Raw genomic sequence first — 23,872 nt, forward strand, 5'->3', positions numbered from 1 at the left:
TCATAAGCTGCAGGACTGGACAGACCAAAGTCAAATATACATGTAGCTTATTATGGTAGAGATGAGAAGTGCTGGGCATGTGTACAGCTAGCAACATACACATGACGTATACAGTACAAATACTATATATTTATACATGATGTATACACTGACTGTACAAAACATTAAGAACAGCTTCCTAATATTGAGCTCCACCCCCACTCCCTTGTGTACTCAGAACAGCCTCAATTTGTCAGGGCATGGACTCTACAAGGTGTTCCACAGGGATGCTGGACATTGTTGACTCCAATGCTTGCCCAAGTTGGCTGGATGTTCTTTGGGTGGTGGACCATTCTTGATACACACGGGAAAGTGTTGAGTGTGAAAAAACCAACAGCATTGCAGTTCTTGACACAAACCGGTGCATCTGGCACCCAGTTCAAAAGCATTTAAGTCTTTTGTATTGCCCATTCACCCTCTGAATGGCTCACATACACAATCCATGTCTAATTGTCTCAAGGCTTAAAAATCCTTCTTTAACCGGCCTCCTCCCTTTCATCTGCACTGGTTGGAGTGGATTTAACAAGTGACATCAATAAGGGATCATAGCTTTCACCTGGGCAGTCTATGTCATGGAAAGAGCAGGTGTTCCTAATGTTTTTGTACACTCAGGCTATATTACGTGTCTTCCAAATCCTGTCCAAACAAGCATCAATCCATATCTCCAACTTCATGCAATGGTGGAGCTGGTTATGTTTGTTGTACATGCATCTTTTAACACTAAAAAGAAAAGCACTACATGGGAGTATAAGAGGCATTGGCAAATTCAGAAGACAGAAAAACATACTAATTTGCTATATGTTTATTATGAGCCAAGTGATGAGAGCAACTCACATCCCCAGTATAGAGCCACCTCTGGGAATTGTGGGAAATCCATGATGTCATTCAAGACCACCATTTTCTCCCAGAAGACCACGTTCTTCATTGTTGGAGGACAGCTAGCTATAATCTGAGGCCCCCTGGAAAGATGCAGTTATAAAATATATGTTCAAGCTATAAGTGAAACCCTGTGGAGTTGTTTCCCATGTTAACCCTGCCACAAACATTCTCCCTGTTTATTTAGAGTGGTAAACAGTTATAGATCCACTTTCTCAAAGTTGGTTTTAAAGTATGGGAGAGTTAAACAGTCCGCCTTCCATAGGGGAATAGTTTAAAATCAGATTCTCTTAAAAGGGAGAACGTTTTTATGAGATTTATTTTAACCTAATCGCTAAACGACACAATGTTCTTGGACTGTATTGCGTTAAGATGGCCAAATCCAAATTAGCAGCATATCCAAATCATGATTTATGAGCATCTGGCTAATCAGATCCAATCTGCTTGATAAAAGACAGAGTTTGTGAATCGTATGTAAAAAAAATACCCCTAATGATCAAATCCCAAAGATAATGAATTTGTGTGCATGCAACTTGAGTGTGAATGCATGTATGCGAGTGTGTGAGAGAAGAAAAAAGTTACAGGCCTTGCCATACATGCTTCTGGCCTTACAACACGCAATGTGTGACACGCATGACAGCGCCATGGGAGAATCCCTCAAGCTGAGGTCAAAACGCAGATCACAGAAAAAGGACTTCTCTCAGTAGTGGTTTATCCTACACACATAGCATTAGCAGTTAAAGATTTTCAATGAGTGTTGATGAAATTAGTCTGATTACAATCATGGCGATGAATACAGTGACACCCAACACAGAATGGGCCACATGTGTTTGGCCCACTTTGCCTTACAAGAGGCTACAGCCTGTCACAATGTGCTGGCGTCTGCGTTAGCCTAGATACTCTACCGTGACTTCTGTCCCTCACCCGAAACCACTCTGGATTTTGTGGCTCCTGCTTTTTCCCCCCAATAACTATTCTAGAATTGCAGGCTACTACAAACCACAGCTGACCTTATCACCACAGCCATAGTTACGGAATAATGAAATGACTAGGATCTTTCTAGGGAGAGAGAAGAAACGATTTCAGACTAACTACCCTGAATGATTTCTGCCAGCCTTCATATTTTGAAACCATTAGGAATGGAGGCCCGAGAAAAAGACCCAAGAAGTGATTTTAGGGTTCTTCGTTATTGCCTTTGTTCTTGATATAAGACCTAAATTCTTGATCTCGACAATACTAGTCATAGCCAGAAATCTGGAATGGCTAGGGATCTTTTTTTTTTTATTCACCTTTTTCTTCCTTCCCAACTTGCACCCGGCAAATCAAAGCTGTTGGATAACTAGCAAGTAATATACTGGTTCATAAAGAAGTGATTAATCCAACAAATTCCCAGTAGGAATCTGGCACTAAGACGGAAGCATAACCCGTTTTCAAATGTGTTTTCTACATCTATGGATTTCAGTGACCACCAGACGACATTGATCCTGTAACGCTAACAAACCTAACGTCAGATCTCGTCAGTTGGTGAGAAATGATTGATAGATTAGCGCTAGCCTAGAGGCTTCATGATGTTATTGTAGGATTCAGAGTGGACTGATATTGCTAATATTGTTTTTGATCAATGTTTTGTTGTTCCATACCTCAATATTCCAGAGGTGATGTCAGCGGTCATTGATCACTTTAATTATCAGTTGCACTTGTCCTAGATGTAAATAACATTCTCTAATCCAACTTCAATGCAGTCAGTTCATTATGGACAGTCATGCGAGTTGGACATACATCCCTGTCCAAATGAAATGCATTCAACAAAACATGTTTTGACAGCACTGTGTACACACACACACACACACACACGATGCTGAAGGATGACTTATTGGGTGGGTTGTAGGTCCGTCCGCAGCATGCTCACAAATCTGCTCAGCAAATCAGTCCCAGATGCCCCTACCGCTGCCTGCTGCCCCTGCATTCCTCCCAAACAAGCCTGTTACACAGCCTCCCAAACACCATAACAGCCTTGCTCTGGATCAACACACACTGGCCTGGTACACAGCCTGAACACAGCTAAAGAACAACCCCAGAACAGCACTCACAAACTAGGCCAGAGAGACAGCGAACCATGCTCTACCAACCAAGTCACAGAAAAGTACAGATGTGTATGGAACCATCGCACAGGGAGTCCAATAACTTGCTAGGTCCTGTCGGTGAGCACCAGTATCACTATCTGTGGTGTCATGGTCAACAGTACACTGCTCAGTACTGCAATGTTAACAGAACCACAATCTCTATAGACATCCCACCCATGCCGGATTCAAACCAACAACCCTTTTGTATATAGTGCAGTGTCTTAACAACTGGTCCACCAAGCCACTGCCTAATGTCAGAGGCAATTATAAGAGATGACAGGTTTAATTCAACATTTTATTCCAAAAAAACCTGTGATGCCATGTTATAATGGACCTCTACACACACACTCACTCAGATAGTTATTCAGACAGACCGTGAAGAACAGTCCTTCTGTATAGTTCAACACGATCATCTCCAATCCCTGCGGACTCTAAGGGTTTGAGGTTTGTTAGCCAGACTGACAGAAGACTGGAGAGAGAGGGATTAATAATACTGTTATTACTTGCCTATTGCCAGCAGCACAAAGATAACATACAGAAACACACACACACAGGCCTTACAACTTCCTGATCGTCTTAACTATCAGAAGCTGCGACAGTAAAACTCACCTAGCTAGTGTCAGACAGAAACAGGGTGTACTTAACAGCCTTTAAAGAAATAACTAATTTTCCTATTGCATTATGTACAATTATTAGTTTAAAAAAAGGAAAAAAGAAAAGAAAATTTTAAAATGGAGCAGAAATAATAAAACATCTACAGTACAATTTCCAGGTATAAAAATATATTACCAATCTCCAGGAGTATTTACAAAGACACGTTTCTCTACAAAATGCAACTAGGTCTCTACAACATCAAGTAACTGTGCTGTTAAGCTCGTAGTCTAGTTGTATTAACTAAAAACAAAAAATTTTAAAAAATGGCTCAAATGTTTAGCACCTAGTATATAATACATTTGGCCTACACTACATGACCAAAGGTATGTGGACACCTGCTCGTCGAACATCTCATTCCAAAATCATGGGCATTAATATGGAGTTGGTCCCCCCTTTGCTGCTATAACAGCCTCCACTCTTCTGGGAAGGTTTTCCACTAGATGTTGGAACATTGCTGCAGGGACTTGTTTCCATTCAGCCACAAGAGCATTAGTGAGGTCGGGCACTGATGTGGGGCGATTAGGCTTGGCTCGCAGTCTGCGTTCCAATTCATCCCAAAGGTTCGATGGAGTGGAGGTCAGGGCTCTGTGCAGGCCAGTCAAGTTCTTCCACACTGATCTTGACAAACCATTTCTGTATGGACCTCGCTTTGTGCAGGGGGGCATTGTCATGCTGAAACAGGAAAGGGCCTGACACAAAGTTGGAAGCACAGTATCGTCTGGAATGTCATTATATGCTGTAGCGTTAAGATTTCCCTTCACAGGAACTAAGAGGCCTAGCCCGAACCATTATTCCTCCTCCGCCAAACTTTACAGTTGGCGCACCTCATTCGGGCAGGTAGAGTTCTCCTGGCATTCGCCAAACCCATATTCGTCCGTCGGACTGCCAGATGGTAAAGCGTGATTCATCACTCCAGAGAATGCGTTTCCACTGCTCCAGAGTACAATGGCGGCAAGCTTTACACCACTCCAGCTGACGCTTGGCATTGTGCATGGTGATCTTAGGCTTGTGTGTGGCTGCTCGGCCATGGAAACCCACTTCATTCTCCTGCCAATGTTTGTCTACGGAGATCGCATGGCTGTGTGCTCAATTTAATACACCTGTCAGCAACAGGTCTGGCTGAAATAGCCAAATTCACTAATTTGAAGAGATGTCTGCATACTACTGTGTATATATAGTGTATTTTCAGAAACCATTGAAAAGAAATACTAAATTCACTTCATCATTTGGAGGAATTTGACATTGAACAGAAAGTGAAAAGAGCAGAAAGTGAAAGAAAAAAGGGGAGAATAAAAGAGGTATCGAAATCTCTGGTCTTCTCCACTCCTGTCCAGACAGGATATGACATAGGGACTTCCTGTGCGAGGTGACATCGTCAGGCTCCTTCTGAGTCCCTTTTGATTGGTCCTTCTTAGTCTCTAGAAGAACATCCTGTAACGACAGCGGCACTTTACATTCATTTCCAGTTATGCATCTTGTGTATGCATGTCATGACTCTTAACACGGTCCACCTCCACCCACAGTCATTCATGTACTGTAAGCATTCCTCTACATGTTCAGAATGTTATACATTCCACCGAGGGTTTTACAGAACTATGAGAGGATACCGACTATTACATTTTCATACAGGAGTAATAAAGGCCCAGGGAACGACTTTTGTGAAGAAAAATATCTATCAGGGGAGTGATGGTGGGGGTTGCATTATAGTGGCCAGAAGGGTCAACAGCAGGGGATGACACTCAAGATGCAAGATGGCATTGAGGGAGGGAGGTGGGTCAAGAAAGGGATGGAATGCTTCATCTACAGCTAGGATTTTCTACTGGCTGACAACAGTGACTGGCGCCACCTGGTGGGGAAATAAATAGCAGTCACGTCATTCCTGAATGTCGAACGCTGTACTTCTCAGATTACTCCTGACACACAAATCATAATGACAACACACCATAACCTGACCTTACTGAATGTGAGGCACGTCAGGATTCCTCCTCTCAACATCCCATACGAGACAGAGGGGAGGAGGAGAGTGGAGGAATGCGTGTTTGAAAACAACAGGCCAAGGAGCCAGTGAGTGCTTCAGGGGTTAGGTTAGGGGTCACCCAGGAAAATACTACTTGAGTAAAGGTATTTGGTTTTAAATGAACTTAAGCATCAAATGTAATTGTTAAGATTATTTAAGTATCAAAAGTAAAAGGTATAAATCATTTGTAATTCCTCAAATTAGACAAACCAGACGGCACGATTTTCTAGTTGTTTTTAATTTAGGAATGGTCAGGGGCACACTTTACAAATGAAGCATTTGTATTTCAGAGGTAGTAGGGATGACCTGGATGTTCTCGTTAAGTGTGTGAATTAGACCTTTTTCCTTTCCTGTTATGCATAAAAAAGTTTAAAAAGTACTTTTGGGTGTCATGGAAAATGTATTGAGTAAAAAGTACATTATTTTCTTTAGGAATGTAGTGAAGTAAAAGTAGTCAAAAATATAAATAGTAAAGTACAGATAGTCCAAAAAACAGCTTAAGTAAAAAAAACTTAAATTACTTTACACCACTGAAGGGAGGGGAGGGGGTTCTTCAGGGAACCATACCTTCTTCACTTTGCCTATAAAGCATTTACATCACTGCTTGTAAGAATAAAAAGAGAGGAAAGACTAGCTACAACAAACTCAAAGCAGCCGGCATTCACATGCAAGGCCGACGTGGGGTTCAGGATCACGTCTCTCCACAGCCATTGGGTGTTCATATTTAGCTCTGTGCTGCATGGCCATCCATTACAGGAAGACTGTAACCATCATTAATTAGCCGGGTAAACACAGAGTAGCACTGGCCCTCAGGGATCACTGGGGCCAGTACTGAGTCTAGGAAAACACACCGGCTGTGGTAGCTACGCTCACATTGTTGTTGTTGTGAGTCAACCAAAGTATGAGTTATGTGCACATCCACAGGCACGCACACTATTTAGAGAGTTAATGATTAGTCCTAATGGTCTCTGCCTCAAGATTTGGCAACCCACCCCCCCAGTGCATGCACGCGCACACACACACACACACACACACACACACACACACACACACACACACACACACACACACACACACACACACACACACACACACACACACACACACACACCTGTATATGTTGGGGTCCAGCAGGACGTGTGTCTCCTGGGGCAGCTGTGAGAGGTGGACCACCTTGGTCTTCTGCTGCGGCCGGTCACTCTCATTCACCCACACATCAGGTAGTCTGGAGAGAGGGATAGAGAGATTGAGAGAAAGCAAGAGAGGGAAGGAGGAGAGAGAGAGAGAGAATGTGAGAGCACAAGGGAAGAAGGAGGAGAGAAGGAGGAGGAGAGAGTGAGGGAGAAGAGGTGACAGACAGTACAAATCTTGTAATTGGCACCGTGGCCTCTCTGAGCTGGTGTCTGACTGGCATCTAACAGAAATGGGTTAAGAGGAGATTGCAGTGGTACAAATGCATGCTTCCTAAATTGCTTGTCTAACTAAAGAGCGCATTTAGGTGTTATCTGTGGGAAACATTGGGAGAGGATCAATGCCAGTACTGGGCTCCTCTCTACTCCTGCTACAGCCGTCACTGTGTGCGTCACCAGGAAAGCATCCCAATGAACAAACAGAGAGAGAGAGAGGATGTGGGGGAGATGTGAATAAGCGGTGCCTGGTTCATCATTAGCAGACTGCTTGGCTATAGATCATAGATTCAGAGAGGGGCAGATGAAAGCCCTAGGGGGAGGAAAGGAGAAGGAAGAAAGTGGATAGTGGATGAAAGGAGAAGAGAGAGGTAATAAAGAAATGGAGAGGCGAGAGGGGACCTTACCCTTGCAGAGGGATGAACCCAAGTGGACAGAGCCAAAACAAAAACTGCAGAAAAGCACCCAATAAGATGCTAGGAGACAGAGAGGAAGGCCTCAGCTGTCTCCTGTTACGGTTTAAATCACAGCAAATACAATGCTCACTGTACACATAGGGTGCTGCTGCAGCTCTGTAGCCGAGTGCTACAAGTGACTACAATAACATCTGGTACACATTCTCCATGGTAGTGTGGGTGATGGTTGATTTTACAGCAACATGGTCCTTAGAGAGACATATCCAACTCTTAACCAAAACACTCTCACAGCTTCTGAAACGAGTGCCGCAATACGTCTCTTGCTCCTCCTCCCTTCTTCATCCAAACCCCAAAACAACAAAAATTCCAAAGAGAGAGGTTTATTTTGGACATGTACCATGAAAGCGAGCATCGTTTTGGCTTATAGCCCGTTTCCTGACCCAGAAAGTTGTTTCTATCGGAGATGAGCTCTCTGGGAGAGGGGTTTTAGACAGAGCAGAGCTGAGCTGACAGCCAGTTCCTCCAGCTGAGAGACTAATGGCTAGTGAGGAGGGCTGCACAGGGCTTTGTCTCAGTCTGAAGTGACTTCCTCTCCTTCTCTCCTCTGGCTGAGAGACTAATGGCCTGAGGAGGAGTAGGGCTACACAGGGCTGCATCTCAATAGTGTGAAGTGGCTTTCTCTCCCTTGTCTCCTTCCCTTCAATCATTTTCCTGATAATATAGTACGCCAACTACATAGCTAACTTACAATATTCCAGTCTGAAATGCACACAGCTGGTTATGATAGCTGTTATGATAGTCAAGGGAGCTCTTGGTCATTAATTCTCTCCTCAACTGGGCCACTGATCAAAAATTTACCTATGAGACTACACCAAAGGAAAAGAGAAAGAGTTAGAGAGGGATGAAAGGATGGATAGAGATCACAGGGGAGCTCCCACGAGACGAGTGAAGTCATCCAGATCACTGACCCTTCTGGATGGAGGAGACGCTAACCTGGGTATCCTCCTGTGTGTGTGTGTGTGTGTGTGTGTGTGTGGTGCAGTGGTAGGGTCACATGTGATTGCCAGCCTCCTGCCCACAGCCACAGGACAAATTGACTAACCACCACTAAACTCCTGCTGACATTTACAGAGCAGGGGAGGAGAAGGACAGGAAGAGAGGAGGGGGAGGATAAACCTCTGCTTGCCAGTAGTACAGGAGAGAAAAGGGAGCGAGGGGAGAGAAGAGGACTGTGGCCTTGTGTCTGCCAACAGGAGAGAGATGAAGAGCAGGATGCGGGGAGGAGAGGAAGAGGGCAACTCACATGTCCTCGGGAGTCCAGTGGAGGAGGACTTTAACCTTCCCAGAATCTTCCTTCCTCCTCGCTATTACCTAGAGACAGAAGAAGAGAGGTAAGACGCCACCCAGTAACAGAGACATTGGGAAAACAACACATTGTTGTTGAGGTCATACTGGAGAGATAGTTGGAGAGACACACCCACCATCCCTAACCAAAGGCCTGATGCTGATGGCAAGTCAGTAAAGGAATCAGACACCTGGCTCCAGTCAAATTGAGCCAGACTCAAATCTGTCCTCCCTCCCACTCCGTAGACGAACACTGTTACTTCACTGGCCTGAAGACGCCAGTCCAGCCACTAAACATATACACACACCCTGTGTGTGGTAGGAACAATACAGCTCCCAGACTGACGTTAGTGCATTCCACAGTGAGTGAGTGTGTGTGACCCTGGACCAAGGTGAAGACTAGGAATGCTCTTTATCTTTAGAAACACACAGATGGATGTGTGCTTACACACACACACACACACACACACAAACGTAAGTCACAGCGTGAAAAGACACCACACTAGACTCTCTCCCATGGTTTTATTTGCTTATTGCTTTGGCTTAGAGAAGGGCCTGCTGGGTTTGCCTGGCTACCCAAAGTCCTTGCTTCAGCCAAATGCGACGCCACACCCACGGACGTTCATTTCTTCTCCGCAACGAGTCTGGATCCGAGTACCTCCCCGACGATGTCTAGAACGCAAACACATTCTAACCGTTCTGATTGGTCCCAGAAACTGATGGGTCGGGCCAGAGCCAGAACATAACGTGGGTAAAGCGGTGTTTTGGAAATGCCATTTGCTTTGATACTGATTGATTAGAGACGATCCAATCGCTGATGACTTTGATTTGTACAACCCCCATCATTTTGCCATCCCCACAAATGACTTCAATGATGGCAGTCTCAGACTGAAGTACGAAGTGAACAGAGCAGCGGAATAATTCAGTCGGAGTCGTCGCGCAACTGCTGGGTTCCTATTCTGTCTTTTTCTCTTGATTTCTCTCTCTGTAATAATACTGGTAGAAGCACTCCAACTGCATGTGTAGGGGAGAGATGGAGGAGTGAGGGAGGACAGAGACTGGGAGAAGGTGAAGAGGTCTGGTTTTTAAGCGGCTCCAACAACAGGGCTGGCTGGGTCTGGACTCAGGCATGCACGTCAGAGCAGTGTGTGTGTGTTTGTTTGGTGGGAGGGTTGCTGGCAGTTCCCTTTATTAGCAGTTTAATTAAAAGGGGCACGGGAGTCAGTGTTATTCTCTGGCTGGGCCCTTCATTTTCAGCAGGCCTCAACACTGCACACATTAACTCCATGTAAGTTTAAACCAGACTCTGCTGGTGATCCGTCAATTTTGGAAAACAACTTGTGTTCAGACAAAAATTAGATTGTGATGCTTTTAAAAAAAAATCTGCATTTAATCTCAGCAGGCTTTTCATTTGAAATAAATGGAGGTTTAATTGACCCTGGTCAGCCAGTCGACTGCCTCCCCCTCTCCCAGCCTTTAGCTGGCTCAATGGAAGTTCTGTCAACTTTTTGCAAATCTTTGTTTTCATTTCAACAACTTTCTACTTGTGATGTGCTAGACGCCTTGCGCAAGATTGCTTGATCCAAAAGATCCATTCTTGCTGCAGTTTTCTGCTCCTCTGATTGCAGAATCTTTAACACATGTTTACCTGAAGTATTTTTGGTGCCATCCCCAGGGTCTGGAAAGTGACCCACATACTCCCCCCTTCAAAAGTTGGTGACGGGTCACCTAAGTAATTAGAGCCCCATGTCCAAATTCTTGCCTAGCAAAAATGATAGAACCCTTGGTAAATACTCAGATCCTTTTTAACTACGAAATGTATTGTAATTACACAACGGGTGGGTCTAACGGTGTCTGTTCCACAAGTTACCACGGGTTAAAGCGATGATGTTGAACTGCTTATTTTCTCTGTTCCATTTCACTGTGCAATCCACTGTCCAATCAGCCCAGGCGGAAGTAGGGGTGCTGAGTTAAAAAAATAAAAATTATAATAATAATACACAAAAGTAGCACACTGGGCCTTTACTAGTATTAGTGTCGGGACTATATATTTACTAGTATTAGTGTCGGGACTATATCTTTACTAGTATTAGTGTCGGGACTATATCTCATGGAAGGATGAAATAGTATGAATAAATGTATCAAAATAACACTCGTGAAAATATGTCAATCATTTGAATATGTTGGTAACCCGTTGTATAAAAGTGATAATGCCAGAGAAGCTGGTGTTTGGAGGATATATTTGCGCGGTTTGCCGTCCCTCGATTAGGTCTCGGTCCTAACACCCGTGCCAATATATCCTCCAAACACCGGCTTCTCTGGCATTATCACTTAAATGCAAACCAGTCAGGTTTCAGACCAGGTTATAGCACCATCTCTGCTACTTCTTTGGTTTTAAATTATGTTCTTAAATTGTTTGGATAAGAAGTAACACTGACTGGCCATTTTTGTTGACCTTTCTAAAATCTTCGACAGTGTTTCACCCATTACTTATCCAGAGGTTTTCATCAATTGGCCTGGACCAGGCTGCGTTTAGCTGGTTTGAAAATGATGTAAAGATGCACCATGCAGAAACCACTCCGCCATTTCCTGGTTGCTAAAATTCTAAGTTTGTCTAATTTCAGTTCCTTTAATAGCAGTTTAATTAAAGGGGCATGAAACCAAAGTGTAGAGAATTATTGTACCATCTAAACCACTGAAATAGATTTTCCATAACCAAAAACATTGTATTTTCAGTTGTTTGAATCAGTTGTACAAAACCTAAAGAAAGACGCAAAAAATTTAACTTAAGAGCGGAAAGCATAGAAATAAAGCACATAGAACAGATCTACCGTATCGTTGACTTGCTTTCAATGAGAATGAGAGCTCTATAACTCACAATTCTATGTGAATTTGGTTGGGTCACCCAAAAAGTTACAGATTTCTGCTTTAAAAAAAAGGACAGAACACAGTGTGTATTTACTGATGGTGTTAAATCAGGTTTTCTTGACATAAAGGGTGTCCTACAGGGATCAATTCTTGGTCCGGTTATTTTCACATGAACAATATTGGTTTATCTGTAAAAAATTATAAAAACATTCACCTGTATGCAGGTGACAATCTGTCGCTATTGCCCTCCAAGAAGGTCTTTGCTGAACTGACATTGGTACTTAATGCAGGTAAAACCAAGAACATGTTATTTTTCAAATCACATAAAAATCTGATGATTTATGCATAAGTACTTCGTAGGGGTGTAATGGTACACGTATTCGTACCGAAACGTTCGGCTCAGGGACCTCGATTCGGTCGCACTGAACCCGAATGAATACATAAAAACAAATATTACAAAATAAAAAATACTACGTCTTTAGGCTATGCATACGCTGCGTAGTAGGCCTATGCCGTAAATCTGAACTAAAACAAACATTTAAGGCTATTCCGTTAAAACTAGCGCCTAGGCAGACATCAGAATCAAAATGACCTTAACTGGCGCATTTCACATTTTGTGAGGCGCAGCCAAGGACTAGTTCTGGGGAGGTCGATAAACCAGAATTGGAGGATCATCAACAATCGTTTAAATGTCCAGTTTGGGAACATTTAGGCTTCCCAGCAGATTACAACTGGTAAGGGCAGAACATTGCGGATAAAACGTTAACAGTATGTCGCCACGCTCAACAAGAATAGCCTATGCAGCTGCCAACAACTCAAATTTGTTGACACATTTACTCTGACATCACCCGAGTACACCGGAGCAAGACGGAAACGCAAAGAAACACCACATCGTCTCACCTCAGCATTCAAGCATTCCTTGGCAGCTGACTCTGACCGGGGCAAATACATTCATTACAAGAGCGATAAGTAGGCTGTGTTTATATTTTTTACAATCTTTGCTTTTTAAACCACGAACATACACCCATTCACGGTGATTGAGAATAGGGGGTTTTAGCGACTTGTGAAAGAGCTTTAGACTCGTTACGAACTTCCTCCTGCACCAATTTAAGCAAACAGGTTGTCCCTGCTCTATATAAGCAAGCCAAAGATGAAGTTCAGAATGAATTGGCCAACGCACCCTGTGTTGCGCTTACTTATCAGTGACAGACATCACATTACCCTGGAATAGATGTACTGTGCTACAGACATGCCCCTTCATGAGCGTCACAACTGCGCATCTGGCACTGAAGGAGACGGTGTCATGGTGTGTTCGTAACCAAGTGGGAATTTACCACATAGAACTGGGGAAAACCCACTTGAATGGCCCTCCAACTGGTAATTACTTGTGGGAAACTTGTCAATGATCTGAAGCACACACACTTCTCCCACATGATTGCCTCGGGTGTCGCCTACTAAGGAAATGGCCTTGAACAGCATTTGACAGTTAAATGCAACAAAACATTAATAAAAAAGCAATCTATTGTGGGTAAAAAAAATAAAAATGTTTACAAGCATGATAGCTGTACTTTTAGTTTATGATTGACGCAGCTTGTTGGCAATTAGCTACTGGCATTTCTCAATGAGTTCAAATCACATGAATGCATCCAACTGGTATTTATGACTTCACAACTCGTAAATTCCCACCTCCCAGAAGGTGACAAATGCAGCATCAGAGTGGAAACTTGAGAGGAACAACATAACAATCCTGTCACAACAGAATGACAGGAATATTGTGAATGGAATTTCATTTTCCCGCTGTACCGTAACTGAACCGTGACCCCAAAACATACCAAACCGTGGGTTTGATGAACAGTTACACCCCTAGTACTTTGGATTGTGCCCTCATTGATCGTGTCCCCTCTTATGAATATCTGGGCATCTGGATGAACAAAAAGCATGTTGATGAATAAGTTAAGAATTTAATTATTCAAATAGGCTTCCAATATATGGACAAATCCTGACTTTCGTTAAATAGCAGAAAACAAATCCTCCAGTCAACATTCATTCCGGTTATTGACTATGGCGATATGTCTATATGAATGCAGCTGCCACTGTACTGAAGCCGTTGGGCACAGTTTATCACAGTGCATTATTACGGGCGATAGGTTCCGTACACATCATTGTATTTTGTATCAGAAAGTAGGCTGGCCCTCCGTGAAGTCTCGTAGATCGAGGCATTGCGCTCTTTTTTGTCTATAAACTGCCATCATACCTTACCTCATTGTTAAACTTCAGACGTACAAGTTACCAGACCCGGACTCAGGGATGGGTAACCCTGGAGAGCCCTTCAATCTCCACCGAATTAGGGAAATCTGATTTGAGTTTTTCTCCAAAAGTCCTTAAAGTTACGAGTTGGTGCTTCTAGAGCAATTCAGGCAGATGTTAGAGGGCCTTTTCACTGAAGAATGTGTTTGTTTCATATGATTGTGTTTACTTTTCACATAGTGTAATTGATGTGTGTATAGAAAGATCTGTATAATAGTGTAATGGCTGTGTACTGATGTGCTCATGCAGGCCTCATCTGCGAAAGACAGCGTGGTCTCGGCATGACTCCCAAAATACTACCAAACTCCTCTGTACAGCTGAGACCGTAATACTGTAGGTCTGTCGTGCCCTCTGCTGTCTGAACAGTGAAGTACAGTGTGTGTGTGCAGTACCATGCATAGTCTGCTGCTGCTGCTGGATCCCTGACCACGCTGTGGAAGATGACGGTGATGGTGTGTGTGTGTGTGTATACTAGTACTAACCATGCTGTGAAACACCACACTGTGTCCGTTGCCCAGGCTCTCTATATGTGTGGCCAGGTTGAGGCAGATGGCCCGGTGTCTGATAGCATCCATGGTCTGGGCATCAAAGAAGTCGTGAGGTCGTGCTGGAGGGACAGAACACACTGGGGTGAGAGAGGGGGAGCGTTAAACTGAGGTTCATAGGTCGGGAGGTCAGAGGGGATTAGCCAATCAGATGGATCTGACCCTCGTAGATATTCATCATCAAAACGTTTCCCACCACCCGATTGGTTAAGACGCTTGGTTTGAATGCCAGGCGACCGGATCAGTGAGTACATGATCGGTTTATTGATTGTTTGTATGATTGAGTGTGTGCCCGTGCATATCTGTGTGTGAATACACATGCTTGGATTTGTGGGCGCTTGTATGTGCGCTTGTATTACCATCCTTATGGGTACCAGAAATTCCCAAAAGACCCAGAGGACAAAGGCTATTTTAGGCTTAGGTTTACAGTTAAAATTAGGGCAACAATTAGGGAAAATAGGATTTTTAATGGAAATCAATTTTAGGTCCCGACAAGGATAATAAAACATATGCTGTGTGTGTATTGCGTGTGTTTATATGGGCGTGTGTGTGTGTGTGTTTCTCGGATACGTACGTAACGACCGCCTGCGTTTGTTCTTGAGTTTCCGCCTCTTGTTAAGCCCCGCCTTCGAAGGTGAATCCTCCTTCATCTTGGCCTGATTGGCCAGCTTGTTGGAGTTCTGGGAGCTGAAGTGGGTGGGTACGTGGCGCGCTAGCCCCCCCTGGGAGGCAAATGTGGCATTGCAGCCCCCCACCACACACTGATAAAGATAGAGACAACACCGGTGAGAACACAGACTAGTAGATTTAACAGTAGATCGCTTATACAACAGCACTTACATATAGAATAACAGTATCGGTCATTCTATTTGATGAAGTCTAGGTGATTTCTATTTCAATAATAGCTCAAAGGGTTTAATACAGAGGAAACTGTAGGTCTGGGTATAGAAGCACAGTTCAATGGAACCATTCAATATAATATCATGCATTAGCTTTACACAGGATAGTGTGTGACAAGTGTATTGTGTTGGAGATCATTAGAATCATTCTAAGACTAGAATAATCTATAGCACATGACATGTACATACAGTAGGTACGGGGCCTTCAGAAAGTATTCACACCCCTCGACTTTAGCCACAATCTGATGTGCTACAGCCTGATTTTCAAATGGCTTCAATTGAGATTTGGTGTTACTGGCCTACACACAATACCTCATAATGTCCAAGTGGAATTATGTTTTTACAAATGTTCACTAATTAATTAAAAATGAAAGCAGAAATGTGTTGCGTCAATAAGTATTCAACCCCTTTGTTATGGCAAACCTAAATCAAAATCTAATTTATTTACATAGCGCTTCTTACATCAGCTGATATCTCAAAGTGCTGTACAGAAACCCAGCCTAAAACCCCCAAAAGACTTCCAGTTTGGAGTGGCGCCATTTCCGTTCCAATTTTCTGGAAGCTTGCTTCAGAGCTCGTGTATTTTCTGTATACCAGGGAGCTAGTTTCTTATGACAAATGTTTTTAGATTTTAGGGGTGCAACTGCATCTAGGGTATTGCGCAAGGTTAAATTGAGTTCCTCAGTTAGGTGGTTAACTGATTTTTGTCCTCTGACGTCCTTGGGTAGGCAGAGGGAGTCTGGAAGGGCATCAAGGAATCTTTGGGTTGTCTGAGAATTTATAGCACGACTTTTAATGCTTCTTGGTTGGGATCTGAGCAGATTATTTGTTGCGATTGCAAACGTAATAAAATGGTAGTCCGATAGTCCAGGATTATGGGGAAAAACATTAAGATTCACAACATTTATTCCACGGTACAAAACTAGGTCCAGAGTATGACTGTGGCAGTGAGTAGGTCCAGAAGCATGTTGGACAAAACCCAGAGTCGATGATGGCTCCGAAAGCCTTTTGGAGTGGGTCTGTGGACTTTTCCATGTGAATATTAAAGTCACCAGAAATTAGAATATTATCTGCGATGACTACAAGGTCCGATAGGAATTCAGGGAACTCAGTTAGGAACGCTGTATATGGCCCAGGAGGCCTGTAAACAGTAGCTATAAAAAGTGATTGAGTAGGCTGCATAGATTTCATGACTAGAAGCTCAAAAGACGAAAACGTCGTTGTTGTTCTTTTTGTAAATTGAAATTTCCTATTGTAAATGTTAGCAACACCTCCGCCTTTGCGGGATGCGCGGGGGATATGGTCACTAGTGTAACCAGGAGGTGAGGCCTCATTTAACACAGTAAATTCATCAGGCTTAAGCCATGTTTCAGTCAGGCCAATCACATCAAGATTATGATCACTGATTAGTTCATTGACTATAACTGCCTTTGAAGTGAGGGATCTAACATTAAGTAGCCCTATTTTGAGATGTGAGGTATCACAATCTCTTTCAATAAATGGCAGGAATGGAGGAGGTCTTTATTCTAGTGAGATTGCTAAGGCGAACACCGCCATGTTTAATTTTGCCCAACCTAGGTCGAGGCACAGACACGGTCTCAATGGGGATAGCTGAGCTGACTACACTGACTGTACTAGTGGCAGACTCCACTAAGCTGGCTAACAGTTCAGGAATAAAAATGTGCTTAAGTCACATAATAAGTTGCATGTACTTAAGTGTTTAACATGATTTTTGAATAACTACCTCATCTCTGTACCCCACCCATACAATTATATGTAAGGTCCCTCAGTCGTGAATTTCAAACAGATTCAACCACAAAGACCAGGGAGGTTTTCCAATGCCTCACAAAGAAGGGCACCTATTGGTAGACGGGTAAAAAAATAAAACAAGCAGACATTTAATATCCATTTGAGCATTGTGAAGTTATTAACACCCAGTCACTACAAAGATACAGGTGTCTTCCTAACTCAGTTGCTGGAAAGGAAGGAAACCGCTCAGGGATTTCACCATGAGGCCAATGGTGACTTTAAAACAGGTACAGTGTTTAATGGCTGTGATAGGAGAAAACTGAGGATTGATCAACAACATTGTAGTTGCTCCACAATACTAACCTAACTGACAGACTGAAATGAAGGACGCCTATACAGAATATTCCAAAACATGCATCCTGTTTGCAATAAGGCACTAAAGTAAAACTGCAAAGAATGTGGCAAAGAAATTAACTTTGTCTTGAATATAAAGCGTTATGTTTAGGGCAAATCCAACAACACATTACCGAGTACCACTTCACATTTTCAAGCATGGTGGTGGCTGCATCATGTTATGGGTATGCTTGTCATCGACTAGGACTTTTCTTTAGGATAAAAATAAACGGAACAGAGCTAAGCACAGGCAAAAATCATAGAGGAAAACCTGGTTCAGTCTGCTTTCCAACAAACACTGGGAGACAAATTCACCTTTCAGCAGGACAGTAACCTAAAACACAAGGCCAAATATACACAGGAGTTGCTTACCAAGACGACATTGAATAATGTTCCAGAGTGGCCTAGTTACAGTTGACATAAATAGGCTTGAAAATCTATGGCGAGACTTGAAAATGGCTGTCTAGCAATGAGCAACAACCAACTTGACAGACCTTGAGGAATAAAAAAATAACGTGCAAATATTGTACAATCCAGGTTTGCAAAGCTCTTAGAGACTTACCCAGAAAGACTCACAGTTGTAATCGCTGCCAAAGGTGATTCTAACATGCATTAACTCAGGGGTGTGAATACCTCTGTAAATTAGATATTTCTGTATTTCATTTTCAATACATTTGCAAAAATAAATAAAAATATGTTTTCACTTTGTCATTATGGGGTAGTGTGTAGATGGGTGAGGGAAAAAAAACATTTGAATCCATTTTGAATTCAGGCTGTAACACAACAAAATGTGGAATAAGCCAAGGGGTATGAATACTTTGTGAAGGCACTGTATATGACATGAGGATGTGGTTTGCAGAGTCAGTGCTTTGATGTTGTGTGTGTGACAGTGAAGGGAGAGTGAAAGAGCGAGAGACCGAACAGGAAAATGGAAGAAAGGAGGGCGTTTCCTCACCTTGAATGGTTTGTCTCCGCTGTGTGAGACCATGTGTCTCTGGAGCCAGCTCTGACTGGTCGACGGGGTGTTGTAGACCTTGCAGCCCTTCCACAGGCACACAAACACCTGGCGAGAGGACAGCAACACTGTTAAACACACGTATCTTCACAGGTCACTCACAACCTAGCTCTTATGAGTTACCCAAGATGCAATGTGAGAAACTAAAATGTCCTACGAAATCCTACTATCCTAGAGAATTGTAGTAGTTGGCAGATGGACATTTCATATATAAATTCAATGACGGACCATTTCTAACTTAAGCACCTAGAAACTCAATCCCCCACAAACTGACCCCCGCCCCCTCTCTGAACCTAAAGTTCCAAGAGAGATAAAACATCAAGCTGTCTTTGTACAGCAGTACTTCTCATCTGGAGTTAGTTTAACACAGGATGTTTGGATTATCTTCAAGATGGAGAAGAAGAGGGGGATTGATATTTTGAAGACAGGGTTGTGGTGGTGGAGAAGACGAGTTGGAGGCATAAAACTAGAAGGTGAAGGAAGAAGGGGATAGAAGATGGTGAGCAGGCAGGAGGACAGAGAAGATGATTTAGGAAGTGAAGGAAAAATAAATAAATAAATACCCCTCCTCGTTGTCCGTCCACGTGCACGCCCCTGATGTGCTCAGCCAGGTCTGGGCTGGTGGTAAAGAGGAGCTGGCACTGGTCCCAGCAGCAGGTGTATGCCACACCCTTACCCACCGACGGGGTGGCAGTGCCAGGGCCGTGCCCGTTCATCATGGCAGGTGTGGAGCGCCCGCTGGACGCTGTGCTCTCCATGTCCATCAGAGTACTGCTGATACTGGGAGGGAGGGAGGGAGGTAGGGAGGGAGGGAGGGAGATGGGGTCAGCACAGAGATCTGTTGTACTACATAAATCAAATGTTATTAGTCACATGCACCGAATGCAACAGGTGTAGACCTTACCTTGAAATACTTACTTACAAGCCCTTAACCAACAATGCAGTTATGAAAATAGAGTTAAGAAAATATTTACTAAATAAACTAGAGTAAAAAAAAACAAGAGTAACAAAATAACAATATTGAGGCTACCGGCACCAAGTCAATGTGCAGGAGTACAAGTTAGTCGAGGCAATTGAGGTAATATGTACACGTAGGTAGGGGTAAAGTGACATAGATAAACAGTGAGTAGCAGCAGCGTAAAAAAGGGGGAGGGGGTCAATACAGCCATTTGATTAGCTGTTCAGGGGTCTTATGGCTTGGGAGGGTAGACGCTGTTAAGAAGCATTTTGGACCTAGACTTGGCGGTCTGGTACCTCTTGCTGTGTGGTAGCAGAAAGAACAGTCTGACTAGGGTGGCTGAAGTCTTTGGCAATTTTTAGGGCCTTCCTCTGACACCGCCTGGTATAGAGGTCCTGGATGGCAGGAAGCTTGGCCCCAGTGATGTACTGGGCCGTACGCACTACCCTCTGTAGCGCCTTGCGGTCGGTTCTAGTCATAGGTTTGGACAGCCTCAGTCACTAAATCTTGGTGATTTACTGCATTTTTAGCATGTGCCGACACTGCTCTTCTACAGACGGTGCCACTTCTCTGGGGCATATGAGGTTTAGTATGCCTGGTCTACAAGGAGGGATGTGAGGGTGTCATGGCGGATTTTAATCTCATGCCACTATAGACGTTTCTCCCTTCGTCCTCACACACAAAGCTTCTCAGAGTGCTCTAGTGACTCAGTAATGCTACCATGTTGGACTGAATGAAGAGAAAGTGACACACACACACCTCGTATGGCTGCCTGCCTCCAGCTGCTCCCCTGCTCTGTTCCTGAGGTCCTCAGTGCCAGCAGGGGAACAAAAGTTACATTGAGACCATGCAGCTGCCCAAACAGCAGAGCTCTCTCCTCCATTCACTCCCTCCTTTCTGCCCCGGCTAGACAAAGCAACGCGCCAGGACGGGAGAGGGCCGAGGGGGGAAAGGGGGCAGAAAGAAGGGGGGATCCTCTCTCCTTCAGATACTACACTTCAGCTCCTATAGCCCTGTTGTAATACAGGGTCTTCAGCCTTTGTGCTAACTGGGTTTATTTTGTTGGCTATCCGCTACAGGTCGTCGCATGGCTACAGACAGAATCTACTGGGATCCAGAAAGGGGAATTATTCCACTATTCTAGCAGCAAAAGGAAAAGGGTGGATATCGGGGTGTGTGAAATGGTTGAGTTCTCTGCTTCCATTTGAATAAGAAAAGTATGTGTATATCGTTATTTTCTGTTGGCTAGTCTAGTGATATTCAGACATCGTGTACAGGGGAAAATATGTATTAGTATATGGCTGATAGGACCCTAAATCTACACTGGACTTTTGCATACAGGCTTTTGCATATGTGTCTGTGTGTTGACTTCTATTGTTACATGCACATAAAGAGTCAGGTTCAAAAACACACACACATGTAACCGGAACTCTGGATAGTGTTAGGAGAATCAGATCGGCGAACTCACCGCTTCGGCGGGGCCGCGGCAACCCTGAGTAAATGATTTTAAGTTGCATTGTAAGAGAGTTGAGCAGCGAGTTGCATACATCATTACTCATTTCTAACACCTTTGATCTGATTCACTCTCTCGTTCTGCACTAGTTTATGATCCAGTGGAAGTTCCATCTTGGCCATTTCACATAATGGCATGGGGAATTCTGGGTACACATCTAAATATCTCAGAAAGACTTGTGTGCGTGATTCCCTCATGTGCATGTGGGTGAGAACCTGTGTGTGTGTGTAGGACTCATCTGAACACAGACATCCTGTACCTACAGCCACAAGGCCAAACCAACTAGAAGGTGATGAAGAGTTGTGTTGACCACACTGACCTGTCTGTAAGTGTGTGTGTAGATATGTTAGAAGTAGCTCTGTGGCGAAACACCACCCTTCACATGAAAGCTTGGTTGGCTTGTTAGTGTGTGATTATTGTTTTCTCTGTCTCAGTGCTCCACTTGTGAAATTACTCATGGGACTTTCACCAAACGGTTTTCAAGGATGCATGCCAACTTGGACGATCTTACTTAACTCACTGAATTGGTTCATATGATAAAATCAAGTCTGAAATGTTCATATTGCTGGTGTGTCTCTTTTTAAAACGTGGTTTCGTAGTAGCGACGTTATTACACAATGAGCATCGTGGTGGCCAAGTGGCAATGTAGGCCATACATGGACATTATGTCCAGATGCGGGTGCACGTGCAGCGTGGAACCATTCCGTTGAAAACTAAAGGCAAACCTAGGCCTATTCAACTATCGGTTAAAACTATGCATGTACCCAAATGTTGTCTGTTGTCAACTGTCCATAACGCATCGTTGCGCATTTGGATGCTGATGCATTGTAGCAAAACAAACCCGATTGTTATGCTAAACTGTTGTTTGGCAAAAGACAAAAGTACGGAGATATCACACAACGCTACATAATTGCAAGGATAGTGAGTGCAACTTGTAACAATGTAGCTTGATCACAAACGTGAACATCTTATCAAGATGGAATAATTGTTGGAGTGGGCTGGCAACATTGTTGCGCTGCTTTGTATTCAACATTTGACTGGGTATTAGTAATCCACAGACCTGTCTTCCGAATCCATTCGACTGAGAGGTTCTCCATCCGATGAGGATATCTCGACACTGGCCCGTCTTTTGATTCCGTGGTCGGTTTTCTCCGTGGATTCCTCGCTTTTGGTCTTGTCGGAGCTAGGAGGCGAGGACACACTCTCCTCTCTTTGTTCTTGATTCAGCTCCACGGTGCTCTCCTCGGTTTCGGTGCTGCTCGCAGGGATTCCCTCCACGGGACTTTTAACCGGTTCAGACAGTTCACAGGCCGGTTCGTCTTCTTTGTTGCCGTTTTCCGTGGGTAAACCCGATTCTTTGGCGACTTCTGGTGCGACTGAAGGCTTCTCCTCTTCGCTGTCTCCGTTGCTCACGTCCATTTCTGTTCCGTCCTCGTTGTCACCCGGTTCCTGTTTCGAGTCTATAGGGCCCTGCTTATTATTCCCGTTCTCTCCCTTGTCCAATGTTCCATTGAGCTCGTTTGCCGGTGTGGAGTCTTGTTCGGTATCGTTGGTTGTAACTGCAGCCATGTTCACAGCTCTTAGTAAGCTATTTTGTGTTGTAAGCTACTACCCCCACAAAGTTGCTTCTTTCTCCCAATCGCATGCGCCGCTTCGCCATGAGCGTTCAACCGGGACGCGAGGGGAGGAGGCAGAACCATGACGTAGTCCCCCGCATTGTGGACCGTTCCACGTGTTCCAGAGAACTAGTGTTATATTTGTTTTATATTTACTAAAATAAAGTGTTCCAGAAAACAGAACATTGACATAATTTAAAGTGAAACGTTAGGGCCAATCACCCATTAACACATTTCAGTCATGAATCTAGACAATTCTTACCACCATACCGGTGCTCCACTCTATTAGTAGGCCTAGCGTATGTGTAATTGTGTTTTTGTATAAAGCCTAGATTTTCATGCAAATTCATCATATTTTATCTTCTTCATGACCTCCAGGCCTTATTCTGTTGTACCGATTCCATGGTACAGGGTGTATGAGTTGATATATAAAACAACATTAGATTCAAGACTTCGTGCTTTTCAGCTAAAATGATTATATAGAATTCTTGCCACCAACAAAATGTTGAATATTTGAGGCATAAAATCGTCGAAGCTCTGCAGATTTTGTTGTGAGGATACAGAATCAATAGACCATTTGTTTAGATGTTGCCCTCGGGTAGCCTGTTTCTGGTCTCAGGTTCAGGAATGGCTGAAAATGCATAACATTGATCTAGAAATAGTACTGTTAGGAGATCTGGAGAGACCGGGTCAGTCAATTACTAATATACTAATACTCTTAATAAAAGTATTTATCTTCAACTCGCAATCTGTGGATTCTATTCGATTAGACAGATTGATATTGAACGTTAAACATCATAGCATAGTTGAAAGATATATGTTGCGTAGAACTTTGAAGAGGGTGGCCAGCAGAGATAGGTGGGATGGGCTGAGGGAAGCTGAGGGTTGGGATGTGGAATTGGAGACAAGTGGGAGTGGAGTTGCTGTGCGGGAGACAGAATGATAGTCAAAAATAAGTAAAAATAAAACAATAAAAAGTACGTTTGAATGACACTGAGGGGCAGTGTTTTTACAGCTAATGCCGGTGTTGTGCCGAAAATCTCCCCCCTTCTAATTTCCATATTTTTGTGGCTAGAGTCAAATACTTTCTGTGGCACACATCAGAGTCAAATACTTTCTACAGAACGCACTTCA

At 43.6% G+C, this 23,872-nt stretch overlaps 1 protein-coding gene and 1 non-coding gene across 3 annotated transcripts; both read right to left on the reverse strand.

Annotated features, from left to right (window-relative positions):
• Nucleotides 1-3,065: 3,065 nt before the first annotated feature.
• Nucleotides 3,066-3,192, reverse strand: LOC123728342 (small Cajal body-specific RNA 14). Its single transcript, XR_006760228.1, has one exon.
• A 1,332-nt stretch (nt 3,193-4,524) lies between these two features.
• On the reverse strand, nt 4,525-22,814 carry LOC106576122 (zinc finger protein AEBP2). 2 transcript variants are annotated; one of them, XM_014153020.2, is made up of 8 exons: nt 22,183-22,814; nt 19,215-19,431; nt 18,592-18,699; nt 15,170-15,356; nt 14,533-14,657; nt 8,835-8,902; nt 6,821-6,934; nt 4,525-5,123 (listed from the first exon to the last, which is right to left on the reverse strand). In XM_014153020.2, the coding sequence occupies exons 1-8, from the start codon at nt 22,689-22,691 to the stop codon at nt 5,111-5,113; spliced, it is 1,341 nt and encodes a 446-aa protein (XP_014008495.1). In that variant the 5' UTR covers nt 22,692-22,814; the 3' UTR covers nt 4,525-5,110. The 2 variants fall into 2 exon arrangements, with proteins under 2 accessions (XP_014008495.1, XP_014008494.1); XM_014153019.2 differs by having other exon boundaries at nt 14,533-14,675.
• Between the last annotated feature and the right edge of the window lie 1,058 nt (nt 22,815-23,872).

Source organism: Salmo salar, chromosome ssa17, assembly GCF_905237065.1.
Source record: "Salmo salar chromosome ssa17, Ssal_v3.1, whole genome shotgun sequence".
NCBI lineage: Eukaryota > Metazoa > Chordata > Actinopteri > Salmoniformes > Salmonidae > Salmo > Salmo salar.

Bases quoted from the DNA above. Each gene is read 5' to 3' on its own strand.
- LOC106576122 (XM_014153019.2), bottom strand. From the start codon at position 22,691: ATGGCTGCAGTTACAACCAACGATACCGAACAAGACTCCACACCGGCA. The intron at 18,700-19,214 runs GTATTTATTTAT...TCCTCTCGCCAG, and splicing joins TGGACGGACAACGAGGAGGG to GTGTTTGTGTGCCTGTGGAA. The intron at 8,903-14,532 runs GTTAGTACTAGT...TTCTGTCTCTAG, and splicing joins GTGTGGTGTTTCACAGCATG to GTAATAGCGAGGAGGAAGGA.